Consider the following 19,204-nt stretch of genomic DNA (forward strand, 5'->3'; position numbering starts at 1 on the left):
TTCAGTGGATGTTTTCAGCATATAGCTTGATGTGGTTAAATAGGAAGGGACTAAAGGAAATGTCTTAGGGAAAAGCAGAATGAGCTTTATTACCCAGAAACTGTGTCTGTGGATTAAATATTATAGCCTGAATTCTTCATTGCTTTTACAGGCACTGATTTGTCAAACTGCATATTGTCACTTTATAAATTACTCTGAACTCCTGATCTACTATTTACTATAATTGTATATCTTCTTAGGTTGCCAATGATTATTTTTGTTTTCATGTACATTACGTAAGGGAATAATCTAAATTCTTTAGCTTTCAATATTGGTATTTACAAAGATGTTGAATTATGTACAATGAGTATGATGAACCTTCTAATTAAAAGCAACTATATCTGAATATTGGCATGGAGATAACAGTTTATCACCCATAGCCTGCTGTAAAGTTTAATGTTTAAAGGCTTTCTTGAAACCGTTTAAAATATCTGAAATATAATGATTGGTAAGTTCTATTCAATAAGATAAGTACGTTAGCATGAGTATTTTAGCAAGTATATACTTTTACTTCCAGACAACCACTTACAGCCATGTGGATTCTCATTTATTTTTAAACACATAGAAATGTCATTCTTTCACTTTAACACAGTTTGCTTATTTTCACCCTTAGGGACAATTTTGTTTTAAACAATGGATAGTTGACTAAATGTTGCAGGAGGAAATGCAATTAGGCTCTCAATTTTTCAAGTGGTTAAACTGATATTGAAGCAAATGGGAGCTGCAGAACTACAACACTTTGACACAGAGGTGCCCACCAATCCCCGGTCTGTACTAGGGAGTTATTTTGAAACATTCCATTTGTAGATATGTACACTCTACCAGTTACTCTGAAGTATTAATATTCAAAACAACAGTAGGCCACATGGCAGAATGTAATTGGCTATATTTGGACCACCCTTTCCCTGGTTCAGTGTGGTTTGTGTTAGTGGCCAGTAGTCACTATTCTTTGCTTAACTTTTCAGGCTACGTCTATATTACAGACTTCTTTTGCAAAAGCTTATGCAAATGAAGCGTGGAGTAGAATATCACCACACTTCATTTGCATAATTAATTAGCAGCTGCTTTTGCACAAGAGGCTTTTGTGTAGACAGCTTCTTTTTGTGCAAAAATCCCCTCTTGCGCAAATGTCGTTCTTCCTGAAAAAATGAGGAAGAACAGCTCTTCCTTAAGAGGGGATTTTTGTGAATGGTTGAACCAGACTGGTTCTTGTTGCTCAGGCAATAACCACACTGAGCAGATAATGGCTATATTATTACTTACACCTGTGTGATCTAACTTCTAAAATAACTCTTTTTGCAGTTATATAATTCCTTTACGACCAGAACTAACCTATAAACACAACCCTCTACTCAATGAGGCCAGCTTTAGGACAAAAACAGTTTTTCCTCTTGTTTATGTGATGTGAAATCTTTGGAGTATATAATCTGCCTGTTGGTGTCCATAATAAGCATTTGAAATGTTACTTCAGTTTACTTTGATGTCAGAGTAATCCAAAAACCATTGTTATTCTATTATACTAAAACACAAGCTTTGTTAACAAGTCAACCATTAAATGCACAGGCATAACCAGCTTGCAATACAGTTACATCAAGCATTTAGCTTCTTATTGCTACATTGCCATTTTGAATTTTTGGGAGTACTTAGGGTATGTCTATACTATGGGATAAGGTCCCATTAAGATATGCAACTTCAGCTATGTAGCTGAAGTACCTTAACTTGACTTTTGGCGCTGTCTACACTGCAGGAAATTGAAGGGAAAACACTCTTTCTTTGACTTCCCTTACTTTTCATGGTAGCAGGACTACTGGCATTGACCGGAGTGCCCTTCTCAGTTCAAATTAGCATGTCTTCATTAGATTTATTATACAGAACCCTAGAAGATCAACAGTGGCAGCTTCAACCTTATCCCATAGTGTAGACATACCCTTACAGATGAATTATAACTGTCTGAACATTGGTATCAAAGTCACAGGAAATCTTCAAGATAGATGCTACAATCAGGAAGAACAAGAGCTCATGGGGAAAAATGTTTGAATTTTAATGCCTTTGGCCTTGTACTATCTTTTGCTTAGAAGAGCAAATTTTTCAGTGTTTGTTGATATGCTGATAAGCACAGAGTACTCAAGTCAAGAAACTGAGCAAAATACATTGTGTCTACTATTCATGCATACATGGAACTATAGATGCAATCTTTTTCAATGTGTAACAAAAATTACTGTCTTATGCAGACAGGTGATCTATCTCTACACAAAGAAACTGTGAAATTATAAATCATGCAATATGAATATCTGCAAGTAGAGAAGCATGGAATAAAAATTATCAAGCATAGAGGCCAGCTCTATGCAACATCAACTAGCAAATCATCCAGCTAGGCTGCAGTGACAAGGATGTCATTTCAGGCTACACTGAATACTGTATGCTATAATACAAGCTATTCTGAAAGATAATTAGATGCATAATTTCCTATACAGACTGCATGCAAAGCCCAATCAAACCAACTATGTCATTCTACTGACACATTTGTGTTATCCTTAATGTCAATTTGCTTCAATTTTTTCCACCCACTGTGTTGTTATATTTACTGAGAGTGTGTGCCAAAGAGCTCGGAGGTATAGTTTGCACAGATCTATATATTGGAATGACAACTATGAACTTCATTTACAAAGGAGATTACATTATTTTAAAGGCACTGCTTTTGGAAAACACAAATTCTAATTCTGTCATACCACCACTTTTCTGTTCCACCTTTTAAAGTAACAAAGCCAATAGCAATGCTAGAAATTTAGCAAATGGTCAATAAAGATGTACTAAAGTTATAAAAAAAGAAACATCCACAATTTTCTGATATCTTTGTAAAGCATTTCCAACAGATTCCCAAAATTTTGATGATTTCTCACTCGATTACGCTCTGCAGGTCTTCAGTTCCTGTTTTTCTCCAAATGCTTTTTCCTGATATATATGCTTATAAACCTTGAGTTAGATCCTCAGCCAGTGTAAATTCCCATACTCTTCTAGTAATCAGTGCCATTTTGCACCGACTGCAGATATGTTTCCTTGGGTTCCATCATACATGCCTGTAATATTTCCCTGTTCCCTTTTCACTTTCCTGGAGAAAACTTTGGAAAGGTAAGCCTGGGGCCTAGTTACTGGAGGGACAGACTTGAAGACTCAGGGAATGGGTTGCAGAAGGGGTTCCAGATCTCCAGAGCCATGCTGGAAGTCATGAAGGGAAAAGGAGATGACCCTCAATGAACAAACAAAGATAATGTTCAGCTTGGGGATGAACAATCATTCAGAGTGAATACTGTTTTCATAGAAGTACTTAACCTCCAATCCATGGGGGTGGGGGAGATCAATGTGATGGTTATAGTGAATTGCATCACACCAAGAAAAAAAAAATCACACCCACACATGTATTTAGTATTACAGATGAGGATTTTTTTTTAACCAAAAATAGAGATTCAGTTCAACAGAACTCCTTTACATAGTCAAGTTATATTCACAAGACTGTTTCAATGAGAAAATTAAATAAAAAAATAAAAATCCAAAAATGTTGGATTTGAAAAGTCTTAATTTCTCAACTTGAATTTCATTTAAAAAAAAAACAAACAACAAACAACAACAACCCACAATGTCAAAATGAAACATTTTGTTTGAGTGAAACTATTTTTTGTTGGTTTTGGAACTTCCAGCAACCAAAAAAGTGTTTTATTTGCATTTCTCTATTCATGATTCTATTGCCCCCAACCTTTCATAGGAATGAGAACACAGTTTGGGTCTATCAATTTTATCTGAATTTGCATTGCTGTATTCTCACTCAACAGTATGCAATATATATCACTACATAAATTATCCGCATTTCTAATTAGCACTAACCACATTACACTGAACATCTCCTAAATATGCAATCCTGTTATGTATGTACTGTGTATCATTTATTTCTGTATTCCTTTACCAGATTCTGTACAGTGTTCTCTCTCACTGAGCATAAGATTCTTCTTTACAGCTGAGCATTTTGGGCTCACTGCTCTACTCATACACAAGGTTTGCTAGACAATCGACTGTGTAGTAGGATTTTAATGATACTGTTTACATAAGTGTTCACCAACAAAAGGGTTCACTGTAGAGCCTTACATTATTTTCTTTCTAGCTATGAATTTAAACTTCTATCCACAGCTCATTAAAAATGTTAATCACAAGCAAAGAAGTCTCATCATTCATTTCTCCCCCCCTCCCTCAGAATTAGTGGACAAGATAGCAAATGCTAATAAATATCAAGTATTGCAATTAACTCCGAATAATTCACTAAACATGGTCTATTTCCAAGCTTTCCACTTTAGATCTTACTTTTCTTTGTGCCTCATTACAGCCATTTTCTTTACTGGAGGCAGATTACTTCCACTGCATCTGAAGTATCCTGTCAGTTTTTTTCCACATAATTTATTAAACTACAATAATTTATCTGGTGCTTTTTTTCCCCCCCATTTCTATTACCTATACTATGTCTTAATTAAAACTCATCAAATGGCCAACCATCATACATACCTTCTTATTGTAGCATAGACACAAGCAGAACAGCTTTCTATTAATATTGTTCACTCACAACTCCCCTCAGGTTGTTTCAAAATAGTTCCCCACCCAAGGGCCCACTGAGATTCTAATGCTGTTACTTGATTTCAATCTAAAAAAGAAAATTACTAATATATTCATGAAGTCTGTTCATAAGACAGCTTTACTGCTCACTACAGCATTCAGCAATTACACATTTATGCCAACTCAGTGATGCTGATACTCAGTTTTCAAGGCAGTCTAAAGATCATCAATAATCACTTAGTTTTGGGTGCACTGGCCAGATCCTCAGCTGGTGTAGACTGAAGTACTTCAGATATCACCAGCTCAGGATCTGGCCTTCTATGTCTTACCTGTAATTTTACATGCCTACAGCTGTTAACTGCACTATAATATAATTGATAAACCCAGAATTGATCTCACTGCATTGATAATATAGCAATGGGAATTAATTTGTACTCCCTCTATTTAGCATGCACAGCATGCAGCACTAAATACGTAACAGGTATTTCCAAAAACTTTCTCTGTTCTGCAAAGTGGCAACGAATGCATGAGACTTTTAGATTTGTGTCCACACCCAAACTCCCTCTCAGTTCCGCACCCCACTCTCCCATACCCCCCCCAGCTCACGGCCTTCTGAGACTTCTCCCCAAACGCCTCTTCACCGGCTTCATCCTAAAGTCTGCACCACCAGCCAGAGACTTCATCCCACATACACACCAAAGCTCCTGATCTAGACTTTTCCTTCACTCTTAGTCCCTCATATCTGGTCCCACCAAGAGCTTATACCCCAAGCCAGAGCTCTCATGTCACCCACAGTACAAGCCACTGCCACCGCCTGAAGCTATCTCCCACAAGCCAAACTCCTCATCCCTGGCCTTAACTTAGAGCCCATATCTCCAGCCAGAGCTCTCACACATTCACTGAGCTGAGGCCGGGATTGGGGTGTAAAAGTGAATGAGAGTAGGGGAGGCAAGCAATGGATACAATAGGTGGAGCAAGCTGTGGACATGGCTGCAGAGAAGAGGCAGGGAATAGGGCTGGGCAGGGGTGTTTTTTTTTTTTTGGTGCGGTTAGAATGTAGCAACCCTAAAACCAAATAGAAATCTGGGAGGGGACTTGACCCTTGTATTTCCCTGCCCCATGTCACCTATGAATTAGAAAACCTGAATTAAAATGGTAGACTTAACAAGATCAATCTATTCACCTAATAGAGAGAAGGTTAAGGGATAACTCAAGTATAGTCTATTGGTATTTACATGGGAATAATATTTAATCATAGGCTATTCAATTTAGTAGAGAAAGGTATAACAATACAATGGCAAGAAGTTGAATCAAGACAAATTTAGACTAGAAATAAGGCAAAAAATTAACTGTAAAAATGATTTAGTCTTGCAACAATTTACCAAAGTTAATGGTATATTATCCATTATTGGCACTTTCAAAATCAGGATTGGATATTTTTCTAAGAGATAGGCTCTGTGAATTATTTGGGGAAATTTCTATGGATTGCATTATACATGAGGTCAGACTAGATTATCAAGATGATCCCTTCTGACCTTGGAATCTATGAAATCTATTAAAGATTTGGATATATTATAATGATTAAAAAGCTTGGGCTGCGATTTAAAAAAAAAAAAAAAAAAAAGATTGCCATTTTTAAGTAATGAAGTAAACAGCCCGATTTTCCAAATTGCCAAGCAAAAAGGCACTATTTATTTTAGGCCCTTTATTTTTTTAAAAAAATCTTAGCTAGAGTAAATGCATACCATATTTCATCCTCATGGCTTGTGTGAGTTTCATGAAATCAAAATTGCCAGGGTTATACAGGCCCTATTAACAAAGATCATCTTTTAACTGAGCTGGTAAGCAGGGATAAAAAATAATGCTTTTATTTTGTGAATAAAAAGAGTAAAGAAAATTTACTGTGTTTTGATGTGGAAAGTAAAACAAAACGTTCTGAAATTGTTAAATAAAAGGAAAGAAAAGAAAGCTCCACCACTTAATTGCTCTAATAGCTAGACTATTGGCTTTCCGCTGGGATGTGGAAAAGACTAGACTCTATTCCCCGCTTTGTTGGATTAAAATTTGTATAAAATATTTAAATTTCAACAAAATTTGGCATGTTTGTCAGGAAGAAAGTTTGTTTTTATTTTATTTTAAATGAGCTCTACTGATGAGGGGTTTTGATTTTAGAGTATGAAGATCTGGGATCTCTCTCTGCTGATGCTATGATGTTCTGATTGCTATTCTGTATCCCATGATCAAACAGACATAAGAATGATGGATTTGTTACAAAATACATGGTTAAAATAATAAATATCCAGCATAATAACCTCTCTCCATGTTATAATCAGGGAATCCAGATGATAAAAGGGATGGAAAAAAGACTCACTGGGTTGTTTCTTGTTCTTTCTACTTAAAAGTTTTATTCAAAGAGGATGTAATTTTAAACATAGTTTGCTATTCGTGTGTGAAAAACATGGGAAAAAACAAAGAACATTAAAGTTATCAAAAAATCCACCTGATATATATGTTCTTATATCCGCCCTCTAAATATGCATGTTTCAATCATATTATTAAAGACAGAAGTAAGAAAGGATTAATATGTTTGCAATACCTTCCTTTACTAATTGTTTTCTTCTATATAGTCATTGTGATTCTTATTGTAGTAATTTATTATGGTTCTTTAAGTTAAATGAATGGAAAGCATGTGTTTCCTGAATTCTATTTACTAAAGACAACTTAAAAAGGCATATAAAATTATAACAAATGCATGAGAAATTCCCTATTTGAGTAAAAGAAGAACAAATTAATATTACTGAGATGCGTTCATGAATATTTACAGTCACCTTGAAATTGATTATGAGCAAAATAGTCATTTGTATGAAATTTATCAAAGCGGACAGGTGGAAAAAGATGATAAAGTGTATTTTTATAAATATGGGAATAAATTGCAGTGCTACTTCCGTTACTACATACCACTTTCTTATTTTGACTAGAAGGCACAGCTTTCATTTCAGAATACACTTATACCTGGCAACAGAAAATGTCATATTGAAATGTGAAAGCCAACAGAAACTGTAAAAGAAATGTCTAAGCCCCTGATATGCAGTTATGCTGACATACAGCAAAATAAATATGTTCTGAGTGCTGTGAAGTACAAGTCAGTCAGTGTATACATGATGTAAATAATACATTAATAATGTATGCAAGTGAAAATACTTTATGGAAAAATCAGTGCTAAAGTGCAGTTAAGCAATTTTTAAAGAGTTTGTTCAGCCCAGAAATGAAAACTTTGGAGAGGAGTTAAAATCATTTATTGGAGAGAAAGCAATATACATTAAATCTTCATAATGCCCTGGTATGTTGCTTTTACCATTTTTTAAATTATTTAAAATTCTTTTTCATTACTCTTCTCTGAACCATCTCTAAATTAATAACTTCCTTCTCAAATTGTTGGCACCAGAAACAGTTGTAACTCTGAAAGATAGGAGTGAGATACTCTAGAATTTGATCAAGTGAATTGTAACCACATTGTATGGTCAGAGGTAAACAGGATGAGGTTTAATAAAGAGAAATGCAAAGTGCTCCACTTAGGAAGGAACAATCAGTTCCATACATACAAGATGGGAAGCGACTGTCTAGGAAGGAGCATGGCGGAAAGGGATCTAGGGGTCATAGTGGACCACAAGTTGAATATGAGTCAACAGTGTGATGCTGTTGCAAAAAAAATCAAATATGATTCTAGGTTGTATCAACAGGTGCGTTGTAAGCAAAACTCGTGAAGTCATTCTGCCGCTCTACTCTGCACTAGTCAGGCCTCAGCTGGAGTACTGTGTCCAGTTCTGGGCGCCACATTTCAAGAAAGATGTGAAGAATTGGAAAGGGTACAGAGAAGAGCGACAAGAATGATTAAAGGTCTAGAGAACATGACCTATGAAGCCAGGCTTCATGAACTGGGCTTGTTTAGTTTGGAAAAAAGAAGATTAAGGGGGGACATGATAGCGGTTTTCAAATATCTAAAAGGGTGTCACAAGGAAGAAGGAGAAAATTTGTTCCTCTTGGTTTCTGAGGACAGGACAAGGAGTAATGGGCTTAAAGTGCAGCAGGGGAGGTTTAGATTGGACATTAGGAAAAAATTCCTAACTGTCAGGGTGGTCAAATATTGGAATAAATTGCCAAGGGAGGTGGTGGAATCTCCCTCTCTGGAGATATTTAAGAACAGGTTGGATAGACATCTGTCAGGGATGGTGTAGACGGAGCTTGGTCCTGTCTTGAGGGCGGGGGGCTGGACTTGATGACCTCTTGAGGTCCCTTCCAGTCCTATTATTCTATGATTCTATGCATTGAGGCATGATAAAATTAGCAAAAAGATTATATAATGAAGAATTAAATTTGAACAAGCATGGTTTTTGAAGGCCAAACCAAATGCTAGATTCAAGCTTTCACTTTCTGCTAATCAGACGAGGGGGAGAAATCAATCAACAAATGGAGATGAAGGATGGAGGCCTTGAGTTTGGGAGCAGCTTGCTTTGGCAGGGAATGGTGAACTTAAGCCAATGGGAGCTGGGGGGGGGGGGAGGGAGGGGGCGGTCCATGCCTTTATGTGGTTAACATAAAAAAAAGTCTCGTAGCCTGCCAACTGATTACCCTGAAAAACCGTGTGCCAAAGTTCTGGTATGTCAACACTGGGAAACCTTCATAAGCCAAACTCTTTTGGATGAAATTACAAGAATCGAGTTAGATTGAAAGGATCTATTAACTATTTTTATAGTGCGTCTGGGTGTCTCTCTGAGAGTCCATTCGTTTAATAACTTCTTCTAAATGGTAAGAGCTAAGCTACCTCCCAGTTCACAGCCCTGTCAGGCCCTCAGCTGGCTTTTTTGCCCTGCAGTGCTCTCATCCAGGAACATTTATGGTGCTGCCGCAGGACAGATGTTGCTGGACCAGAGTCCCAGTTTAGGGAAATGCAACCTGTGTTATCAAGGCTTCATTCAGAACTATTGTCCCAATGTTTATATCTCCCAAAAATGCATATACAAGTAATGCATTAAGACTTCTGGTGTTGCTGTATTACAACCAACCAACGAGTAGATACAGAAGGGCTGGTAAGACTCATTACTTTTTGGATTTCAAGCTTAATTTCTCAGCACTCTATAAAGCCAGGGCTACAGATAAATAGAAAGATCCAATACACAGCAGGATGTGCATGGAGCTGATGTTTGTTCTCATTATATATTTCCACTCATTTTAATGGAGAGTTAGACCAAAAGGAGACTGAGTAGTTATTCAGAATGCAAGTGAAATGCGGAAGGTATCTGCACATTTCAGGTGTCAGTGAACTGACTCAAAATTATTAATTATTATTGTTTTAGTAATTTAGTATATCTTTGCTATAAGAATATGCCATAGATTTCTTTTGTTGTGATTTCAATAGCAGATAGTTTCACAGATTCCCCAGCACAACAGGTTATTTTTTTTAATGAATGAGTTTAAATAATATCTTGAGGTCATATGTGATAATTAGCAATGCAAAAACTGCTTACTATTACAAGCCTTTTTTTTGTTTTGGATATGAAAGTTGCAGGTGGGTGAAAGGAGAAGGACCATATGCAAGTATATTCTATAATGTTTTGGATTACTTCTTTTCATGGTTTACCAAGAGTTTTAATTAAAAGGAAGAAAATAGGAACTTTTTTGAACATGCTTCTTGTATATGAATTTCTTGAACTACTACACCGCAGCCAAGGATGTGATTAGCAGCCCCTGTAGCATACCCATGTTACATTTAATCTAGTCAGCTCACTAAAAATTGAGCATGTTATCAGGGGTTTCAGAACTGAAAGGGAAACAACTGGGATGTCACTATTCAGTACTAATGTTCAGAGCCATGGGGGTTGCCAGGACTGGAGATTATAGCTAGAGTCAAAGTTCAAGGCTATCATACACTTGTGGACCTCGTCCAGAGAAGAACCATGTATCAGAAGCTGAATGCCAAAGAATGAGCCACAGACTGGGTCAGAGCTGAGCTGCAGTGCCAAGGAGGAAAAAAAAAACAGAGGCTAAGGCAGACACAAGAAGCAGCCCAAACACAGCTACCATCTGGAAAACATTGAGCAGCCACAGAACTCTCGTTTTTGCTGTGTTAAATAGTAACCTCACATCCAGGCACACACCTCTATCAACCTAGATGTTCAATCAATCAGTAGTCCTTGTTAGAATTAGCTACATTGACCGTGTTGCTAGAAGACAAACCTGTTGTTGGCTCCCTAACAAGCACAACCTGTTCCACCTGGGCACATATTCATATTGTTTGCTTCTACTAATGTCCGAATCACTCCTCATTTCCCTTGAAGCTAGCTAGTGTGTACTTTTTTGAGGGAACAATGCCAAGTGGATAAATCACCTGGGGGGAGGGAAGGGACATTACATTTTCACAGGTCTGGCAGAACTGTGGTTTAAAACTATATATGGAAAACAGACTCCAATCCTGCAGAGAGATCCAAACAAGAAATGTTACAGACCTCACTGAGGAGTGTCCAGGACCTGGCAATCAGAGTGCTATGAGGGGATCCAAACACTGAATCCTCATGTGATGTACTACTCCAGAGTCTGAAGAGAGTCCAAGCAGTGCTATGGCTTGGGGTCGGTCAGCATACTTTAGAGATCTTTTAGTTAGTACCCTCTTCTCATAAGTGGTACAGCCCCACAGTCCAAATGCTTAGCCCCTAGAACCATTGTTGGCTGCTCAAGTCTCCTTCATATCATGTGCATACCCCTTTCCAGAACTCCAGCCTTTTGGGCACTCTGGATTTACAGGTAAACTTGTCAGAACACATGCTAAGCATAGTCCTTCTCTTACACACTTTGCAAAGGTTTTTAAAAAATCATAGATCTTTATTTATACAGAGTACAATTCATTTAGGAAAACCCCTGAATTCAACACCCCTATCTTACCCTTGGCTTGCAAGTATGTCCATGTTCTGGTAGACTGTGTTCATGTCTACTTATCAGGCTTCTGAGACAAGTTACTTCAGTCTGAACTGGTGAAATGGCTGAAGAACTAAAGCAGCCCAGCTTCTGCCCTTCAGTCCCTCTGTCAGCTGAGACTGATTTATGTCCCTAATCAGCTTCTCAGCTGAGACTAGAACCTTAACATAATAAGAGAATGTTCATAGCCAACTTCTCCCCCAGCAAGCCACTTCTTTTGGATGGGTTCTAGTTTATTTTCTGTGATGTTTGTATTTGTATAATGAATAACTCTCTCTTAGCCCTGAAGTGCTACTCTTTCAGTGTAACATGGAGGTAAAAGGACTCACAGTGAAGAAATGGGACCCTTCAACAAAATCTCTTGGCTAAATTATTCAGCATGATTTTAAGGAGTTTGTAATTTCTGTCAAACGCTGAGATACACTTTCCAGTTTCTCATTTATTTGAACTTTCAGGTCTCACTAATTAATTTTTGCCAGCACTTTAGTTTTTATTAACATTTGTATCATTTTTTAATTCATGTTCACTTGATACTATACTAGCTGACAGCAGAGTCTTGCCCACTTTTTTTGGGGGGGGGGGATTGTTCAAAACTGACATTAATTGAATTAACATCAGCTGATTCAGAACAGAAACTTAGGAGAGCAAAATCCTTATCTGCAGCTACCCTTATGACTCTCAATAAATAAATGACAATACATTTAAGCTAATTTTATTTCATACCTCCCCACACAAAATTTGCATTTGGACAGATCATGGGTAGCTTTAGTATGATTTAAAATGGCTGAGTAATAAAGCCCTTTAAAATGAAGGTTAATAATGGAAATGCTGACAGATAACTTAAATATTGCAGGACTGCCACTCCTTCACTTGATACATAAAGGGAAGCTGTTACTCAAAGGGAAGCTGTTACTCTTCTCAAAAACTCCTAATTCTTTTGCAGCACTCTTCTCCTATACCCATGAATTTGTATCTCTTTACTGCAAAGGGACAGTGCAGCATAATAGATATTGCATCTCAACGTTATGTGTCAACTTTTAGAAGGCATGTCAAAAAAGGCTACTTGGTTCCTTTAAATAAACTTGCTTCACCTTCTACAATTGGCTCAGCCCTTTGTAAGATGCCACTATTTCAGATTTTGTTTTTACTCGAACACAATATATCTGCACCACACTAAAGAAAGTATTTTATTTCAATAGGCAGCAAATCTGAATGACTCATATTTACTTACACAAAGGTTTCACTTCAAAGATAAATGACAGGGAAAGCTCTTTCATTCTTTTAGTTCTCTGGCAAGGTTTGCCATTATGGATCTATTATATCTTTAAATATAATCATAGAAACTGCCTAACAAAAACATCTTCCCTGAAGGGATGTCAGTGTGAGTAAATGAATCTTGTAATGTATCAGACAGAATTAGAAAGCAACTGTTTTCTATCTGTGGACTGCATGAAATCATTGAATTTCACAGTAATTGCAACAAGATAGCCCACTATGGGATTCTTTATCAGTATCAGTGTCAGAAAGCACCAAAAAAACAAAAAACAAAAAACAGGAGTTGGTATGAGCCCCCTGAGGTACACAGTTATACATATGTTCTAAATAATTAGCAGGAAGCAGGGTTTGTTCTGTTTTTAGTTCAGGATGAGATATGGACTAATTGGGAAAAGGGAGATGTAAAATATACTTCAGTGTGCTTGCTTTGACTTCTGTGAAACAGTAGCATCCTTGCTCCATGTTCCTACTGGTGAAAGAGACTGCTTTAAAGTTATGTAACATGATTTTGGTGCTCTGATATCAGAAACAACTTCTAGAATGGACTGAATCACCCTCCATCTTGAGGAAAATCTAGCCATGTACAGGCTTCCAATCAAAGGGAAATTGTACCTACTCAGTAAAATGACCTCTTTTTAGCAGACTTTCCAAGGCCAGTGTCTACCCTTGGCAAAGGTCACCCAGGGTTGAATCTGGGTCTAGATGTTTAAAATTAAGATGAGTCTGACAGTAATCCTCAGTCTAACTCTAAACTTTGGCAATGTTCTGTTCCAGAGTTTAGGATCAGACATTTTAGAGAGACCGGAGCTAGATTCAACATCAGGATTTATTTTCTGAAGTGCCACAGATTTAGGTATGCATCTGGGTCTTTCCTTAATTTGAAAATGTCATTTTGAAAGCCTTAAAAGACAACAAATAGTCTTGCAGCACCTCAGGATATATCTAAACTGTGGGGGTTTTCCGGGATACCTTGAAAAACTCTGCTGCATCCAGGGAATGCGTTTGTTCTTCCACTCTTTTTTTCAGAAGTGCAAACGTGCTCTTTCAGAAGTCCTATCTTCCTCATTCCATGAGGAAGAAGGGATCTTCTGAAAGAGGGGGATTTTCCAAAATTTGGCTGAGTGTAGATGGACAAATTTTGGAAAAGCATCTTTCTCCTCTCCCCCCCCCCCCAAAAAATAGGAAAAAGCTGTAGTGTAGACCTAGCTTTATCCAAAAAATAGGAAAAAGCTGTAGTGTAGACCTAGATTTATCAACTAACAAAACATGTAGATAGAGTGAGCTTTCAAGGGCACAACCCACTTCTTCAGATGAATAGTTATTAGAGGTCTAGTTTCTAAATAAATAGAGGATGGGGGGGGGAGAGAAAGGAAAAAGAAGGGAAAAAAGAAAAAGGGGGGAAAATAGTCAATAGCCAATTTCTTTCCCCCTTTTTTCCCTTCTTTTTTCCTTCTCCCCCCACCATTCCCTATTTATTTTGAAACTGGACCTTTTAATAACTCCATTCATCTGAGGAACTGGGTTGTGCCCATGAAAGCTCACAATACCATCTACATGTTTTGTGAGTCTCTAAGATGTTTCTAGCTTATTCATTGGTTTTTTAAGTTTTTCCAGCCACAGACTAACTTGGCTACCCCTCTGGAACTTTTGAATGCCTTGTTCAATGTTCCTTTCCCTCTTCAGTGTTGCCAACTCTCCTTATTGTATAGTGAATATCACATTATTTACAGTTCCCATTAACACTTCAGCTTCTGGAGTCATTTGATTATGTAGAAGACTCATAAGATTTCACCCTAAGGGAAGGAAAGAGGCCTGTCCTTTGACAGGATGCACTCAGAGTAACCAGAAAGGAAATTGAAGTGCTGCTAGCCCAATAGCCACAACAATTCTGAAAGCTCAAAAACCAGAAGGCTGCTAAAAAGCCTGAAATTTATTTTTTTTTTTTAATCTTGATTTTTAAGCCACTGATGATTTATTGGGGCTAACTCAATTTTGTGTGATTGGAGTTTAGAACATAATTTGCCTACACTGGTGTCATGGTTATTGTGTGTATTTAATTACAGTGACAAGAGGGAATAACAGCACAACACATAATGTAGGCTGAAGCCAAAGTGACCTTATCTCAAAATAAGATGTAATATGTAAACATTGTGGACATGAACAAGACTAATAACCACAATAAAGAGTAATCCTCAAATATTCTATCCTTAAAATATTCTGATTGCACTATGGATTCCTTTTCCAAGTATACATTTGATACAGACAATCCCCTAAATTTCAGCAGCAAAGTGTGAGTCTTTCTAAAACAGTAGAAAAATAATCAAGCTCCATAAAGATTCTTGAAGCACAGAATACAACACAGTAATAGAAAAAAATTAAGCATGTGTCGATAATGAATTCCACACTATGAGTCAGTCTCTGCAGTTCTCACATTGTATGCTATCCAAAAACTTTTTCTTTACTGGATTTTTCCATCACCATGCATACCAAAGGTAATTTTCGTTTGTACAGAAAGAGCTCTTAAGCCATAAAAATCTTATTCGGAAGTGACAGTTACAATTCTAGCTTTTAGTTAAAATCACTCCCAAGGCATCATTAAGGTGCTATCATTCATTTACCATTTCCTCAATGACATTAAAAAAGCAGAGCAAGAGGGTACATGGCTAAAATGTGGCTAAAAACCCTCCTGAATAATATAGATTAGTACATATCAATCCATGTGTACACTCAGTGGCACTGAAGCCACTGACAAGAGAGAATGAAGTCTGCTCTATAGCCTTAGTTAAGAGCTAGTTGGCTTACTATATTATTAGTAGTATTTTATGTATTTATTTTTATTTATAATTATTAGACAATCTCTCTATTAAATGGCCAACATTCTTGTCTGTCTCTCTGTCATGGAATTTCAACTTTCACGCTTACATGCATATATGTATACAAATATATGAGTGTGCATTGTGTTTGTATTGCAAGGGCTTTACAAAGTTCTGGAGTGGCTTGGGGGATAGGGCATTTGCCTGAGAAAATGCAGGGTGGTGGGTTTCAGTCCTCCCCCCACTCAGTAGATCAATTTTGTCCTCCCCCCAGAAGATGGAGCTGGATCCTGCATTATCAAGTCAGGATAAGGGACCCTCTGAAGGCAGGGAGATAGGGTGAATTCTGGAGTGGCTTAGGGGACAGGGCATTTGTAGAGAGAAAACATACTGGTGGAGTTAAGACCAACCACCCTAGGAACATCTTGCTTTTTGGTGATCTCCAAAGTATCAGGCAGTCCCATTTATAAGCAACCTGTTTCAATAAGATCCACTGTTCATCTCTGGTGCCTCTTTAGCTTTTGTTAATTGACTGAAAACATGTGATAGCGAGGGGATACACCATTTATCAAAATTTTAAATAATCTTCTAGGGGAAAAACTCAGACGAGAATAACTAAATATTTTACTGCATAAACGTGAGGAAAGCCACCAACCAGGGGACTTTTCACCCAGAAAAGCTTTGAGAATCATTCCAACTTGTAAAATGATAGATGACCACAATAATCAAGTTTTATCCAGTTTAGACAATGTGAACCTCCAAATGTTCACAATCACAGCACAAGATACCTTCATTGAGCAGAGAAGACAAATGCCTAACCTTTATCAAGCTATCCAACAAAGATCAATCGAACAGCAAGCATCCAGAGAGAACTGGAATACATATGGGTGCTAAAGTTATGCTTCAGTACAATGTTGACCATACAGAAGGTTTGCTCAATGGCAAAATTGACACCGTCACCAATTTAATATGGCCCTACTTCGGCTGCAACCAAATTCACAAAACCAATATCCCTAAAGTTGAAATTGAATTTGCAGACAATGTCAGAAAGCACATCATGGAGCCAATCATATGTCAATTTCAAGCAAATTTTGGATACAGCTTGGTGGAGCAGTGAATGCTTCCAATCATCCATGCTTATGTTGCCACCATCCACAAATTCAAGGGACCATGGTGGAAAGAGCAGTTGTGAACCTTGGCTCTCAATACATTACGCCAGCTCAACCATTTGTGGCACTCAGTCAAGTATGTTCTTTAGAAGGCACAGAGATCAACTAAATGGATCCAAACAAATTAATGGGTGACAATGTTTGCAATAAAGATGCTTTAGAAGAATTACAGCATCTTCAAAGCCTTCTTTCTTTTCACCAACAAAACAATCAATCACTTCAATTACTTTATCCTAGCCTTACACACGACAACTGTTTTTCATTACAAATGTAAATACCTAGTGCAAAAAATATTTTGTAAAAAAGTCTAGCTAAAAATATATAAGCATATTAAAATGAACCTTGCAGTTTTTATTACTTGAAACAAACTAGATTTAAGACCAAAAAGACTAAAAATTTATAGTTTTATATATACACTTTTTTAAAAGACAATCTTTCTAAAAGTGTAACAAAAGACTAAAAATACTAAAAAAGTATACCAAAAAGTCAAAAGTAAAGATTTGAGCTAGCAAGTTAGGAGAAAGATTGAGTGGCTAAGTGTGATTCAAGCAAGTTGCTGTTAGCCATCCAATCTTTCTCCTAAATTCCTAGCTTAAATTTTTATTTTTAGCTCAGGTGGTAGAGACCCCAAGGTTCCAGGTTCAACCCTACTTGATGATAACCCAGGGCCATCACCATTACACATGAAAATATGAACTTAGGGGTCAGATTCATAAACTAATTCTAGTCAGATAGCTTTTCATTTTATACCATGCTCATTACCACAGCACTTGAGCACTGCGGTTTACAGAAGCCCAAGCACACAAAGCACAAATTCCCCTAAAGTTCCTGGATGTATTTAAGAATATAGGCTATCCCATGTTCATGTGGCTAGTCCCAAAAAATATGCTTTCTTAATCCCAAATATGATGGAGGTATGGGAAAAGGAAATTATTTCCTAAAAGGGGAAGATGCAGCATCTACTGGAATCAACCTCATGCCCTCCAAGGGGAGATGATATTCTGAGTAAGGGTATGTCTACACTACAAAGTTAATCCGAACTAACAGTCGTTACTTCGAATTAACTTTCATAGGCGCTACACATACAAACTGCTAGTTCGAACTTAATTCGAACTAGCGGAGCGCTTAATTCGAACTAGGTAAACCTCATTCTATGAGGACTAACGCCTAGTTCGAATTAAGTAGTTCGAATTAAGGGCTGTGTAGCCACTTAATTCAAACTAGTGGGAGGCTAGCCCTTCCCAGCTTGCCCTGATAGCCACTCTGGGCAAACCAGGGAAAATCTTCTGCCCCCCCTCCCGGCCCCGGAGCCCTTAAAGGGCCACAGTCTGGCTACGGTGCTTGTGCCAGGTGCAAGCCTGCCAGCACCCAGCCAGCAGACCCTGCACCTGGCACGGCATGAGCCAGCCACCCACTGCCACCATCCCTCCGCCTCTTCCCAGGACCAGGCTGGTGGCTCCTAGGAGAGTGCCCGGGGCCACAAGAGGTGGGCGCCCGCCTGGTCCAGTGCGGAGATTGTGGACCTCGTCCAGGTTTGGGGGGAGGCCTCCAACGTCCACGACCTCCACACTAGGCACAGGAATGTGGCCGTCTAGGGCAGGATAGCTACCAGCCTGGCCACCAAAGGCCACATACGAACCCAGAGCAGGTTTGCATGAAAATCAAGGTGGTCCAGTGAGGCCCCCAACCTTGAGCACTGAGCTTAGAACATAAGAACAGCCGTACTGGGTCAGACCAAATGTCCATCTATCTAGCCCAGTAGCCTGTCTGCTGACAGCGGCCAACACCAGCTACCCCGGAGGGGATGGACCGAAGAGAATGACCAAGCCATTTGTCTCGTGCCATCCATCTCCAGCCTTCCACAAACAGAGTCCAGGGACACCGTTCCTACCCCCTGGCTAATAGCACTCCATTGACCCAACCTCCATGACTTTATCTATCTTCTCTTTAAACTCTGTTCTAGTTCTAGCCTTCACAGCCTCCTGAAGCAAGGAGTTCCACAGCTTGACTATTTGATTTGTGAAGAAGAACTTCTTTTATTAGGTTGAAGCCTGCTACCCATTCATTTCATTTGATGGCTTCTAGTCCTTCTATTATGGGAACTAATGAAGAACTCTTCTTTATGCACCCTCTCCACACCACTCATGATTTTATAGACCTCTATCATATCCCCCCTCAGTCTCCTCTTTTCTAAGCTGAAAAGTCCCAGTCTTTTTAGCCTCTCTTCACATGGGACCTGTTCCAAACCCCTAATCATTTTAGTTGCCCTTTTCTGAACCCTTTCCAATGCCAAAACATCTCTTTTGAGGTGAGGAGACCACATCTGTACACAGTACTGAAGAT

The 19,204-nt window shown here is 38.2% G+C and overlaps 1 protein-coding gene across 1 annotated transcript in view; it reads right to left on the minus strand.

Moving 5' to 3' along the window:
• LOC112547815 (uncharacterized) overlaps positions 1–12,348 on the minus strand; it is a 365,550-nt gene extending 353,202 nt beyond the window's left edge. The window contains exons 1-2 of the mRNA XM_075923696.2: positions 12,328–12,348; positions 11,572–11,605 (exon numbers count right to left, since the gene is read on the minus strand). Of these exons, the coding sequence (XP_075779811.2) occupies positions 11,572–11,605; positions 12,328–12,348 (55 nt within the window). The remainder of the gene's footprint in view (positions 1–11,571; positions 11,606–12,327) is intronic.
• Between the last annotated feature and the right edge of the window lie 6,856 nt (positions 12,349–19,204).

This window comes from Pelodiscus sinensis, chromosome 3 (assembly GCF_052426305.1).
Source record: "Pelodiscus sinensis isolate ZL-2025 chromosome 3, ASM5242630v1, whole genome shotgun sequence".
NCBI lineage: Eukaryota > Metazoa > Chordata > Testudines > Trionychidae > Pelodiscus > Pelodiscus sinensis.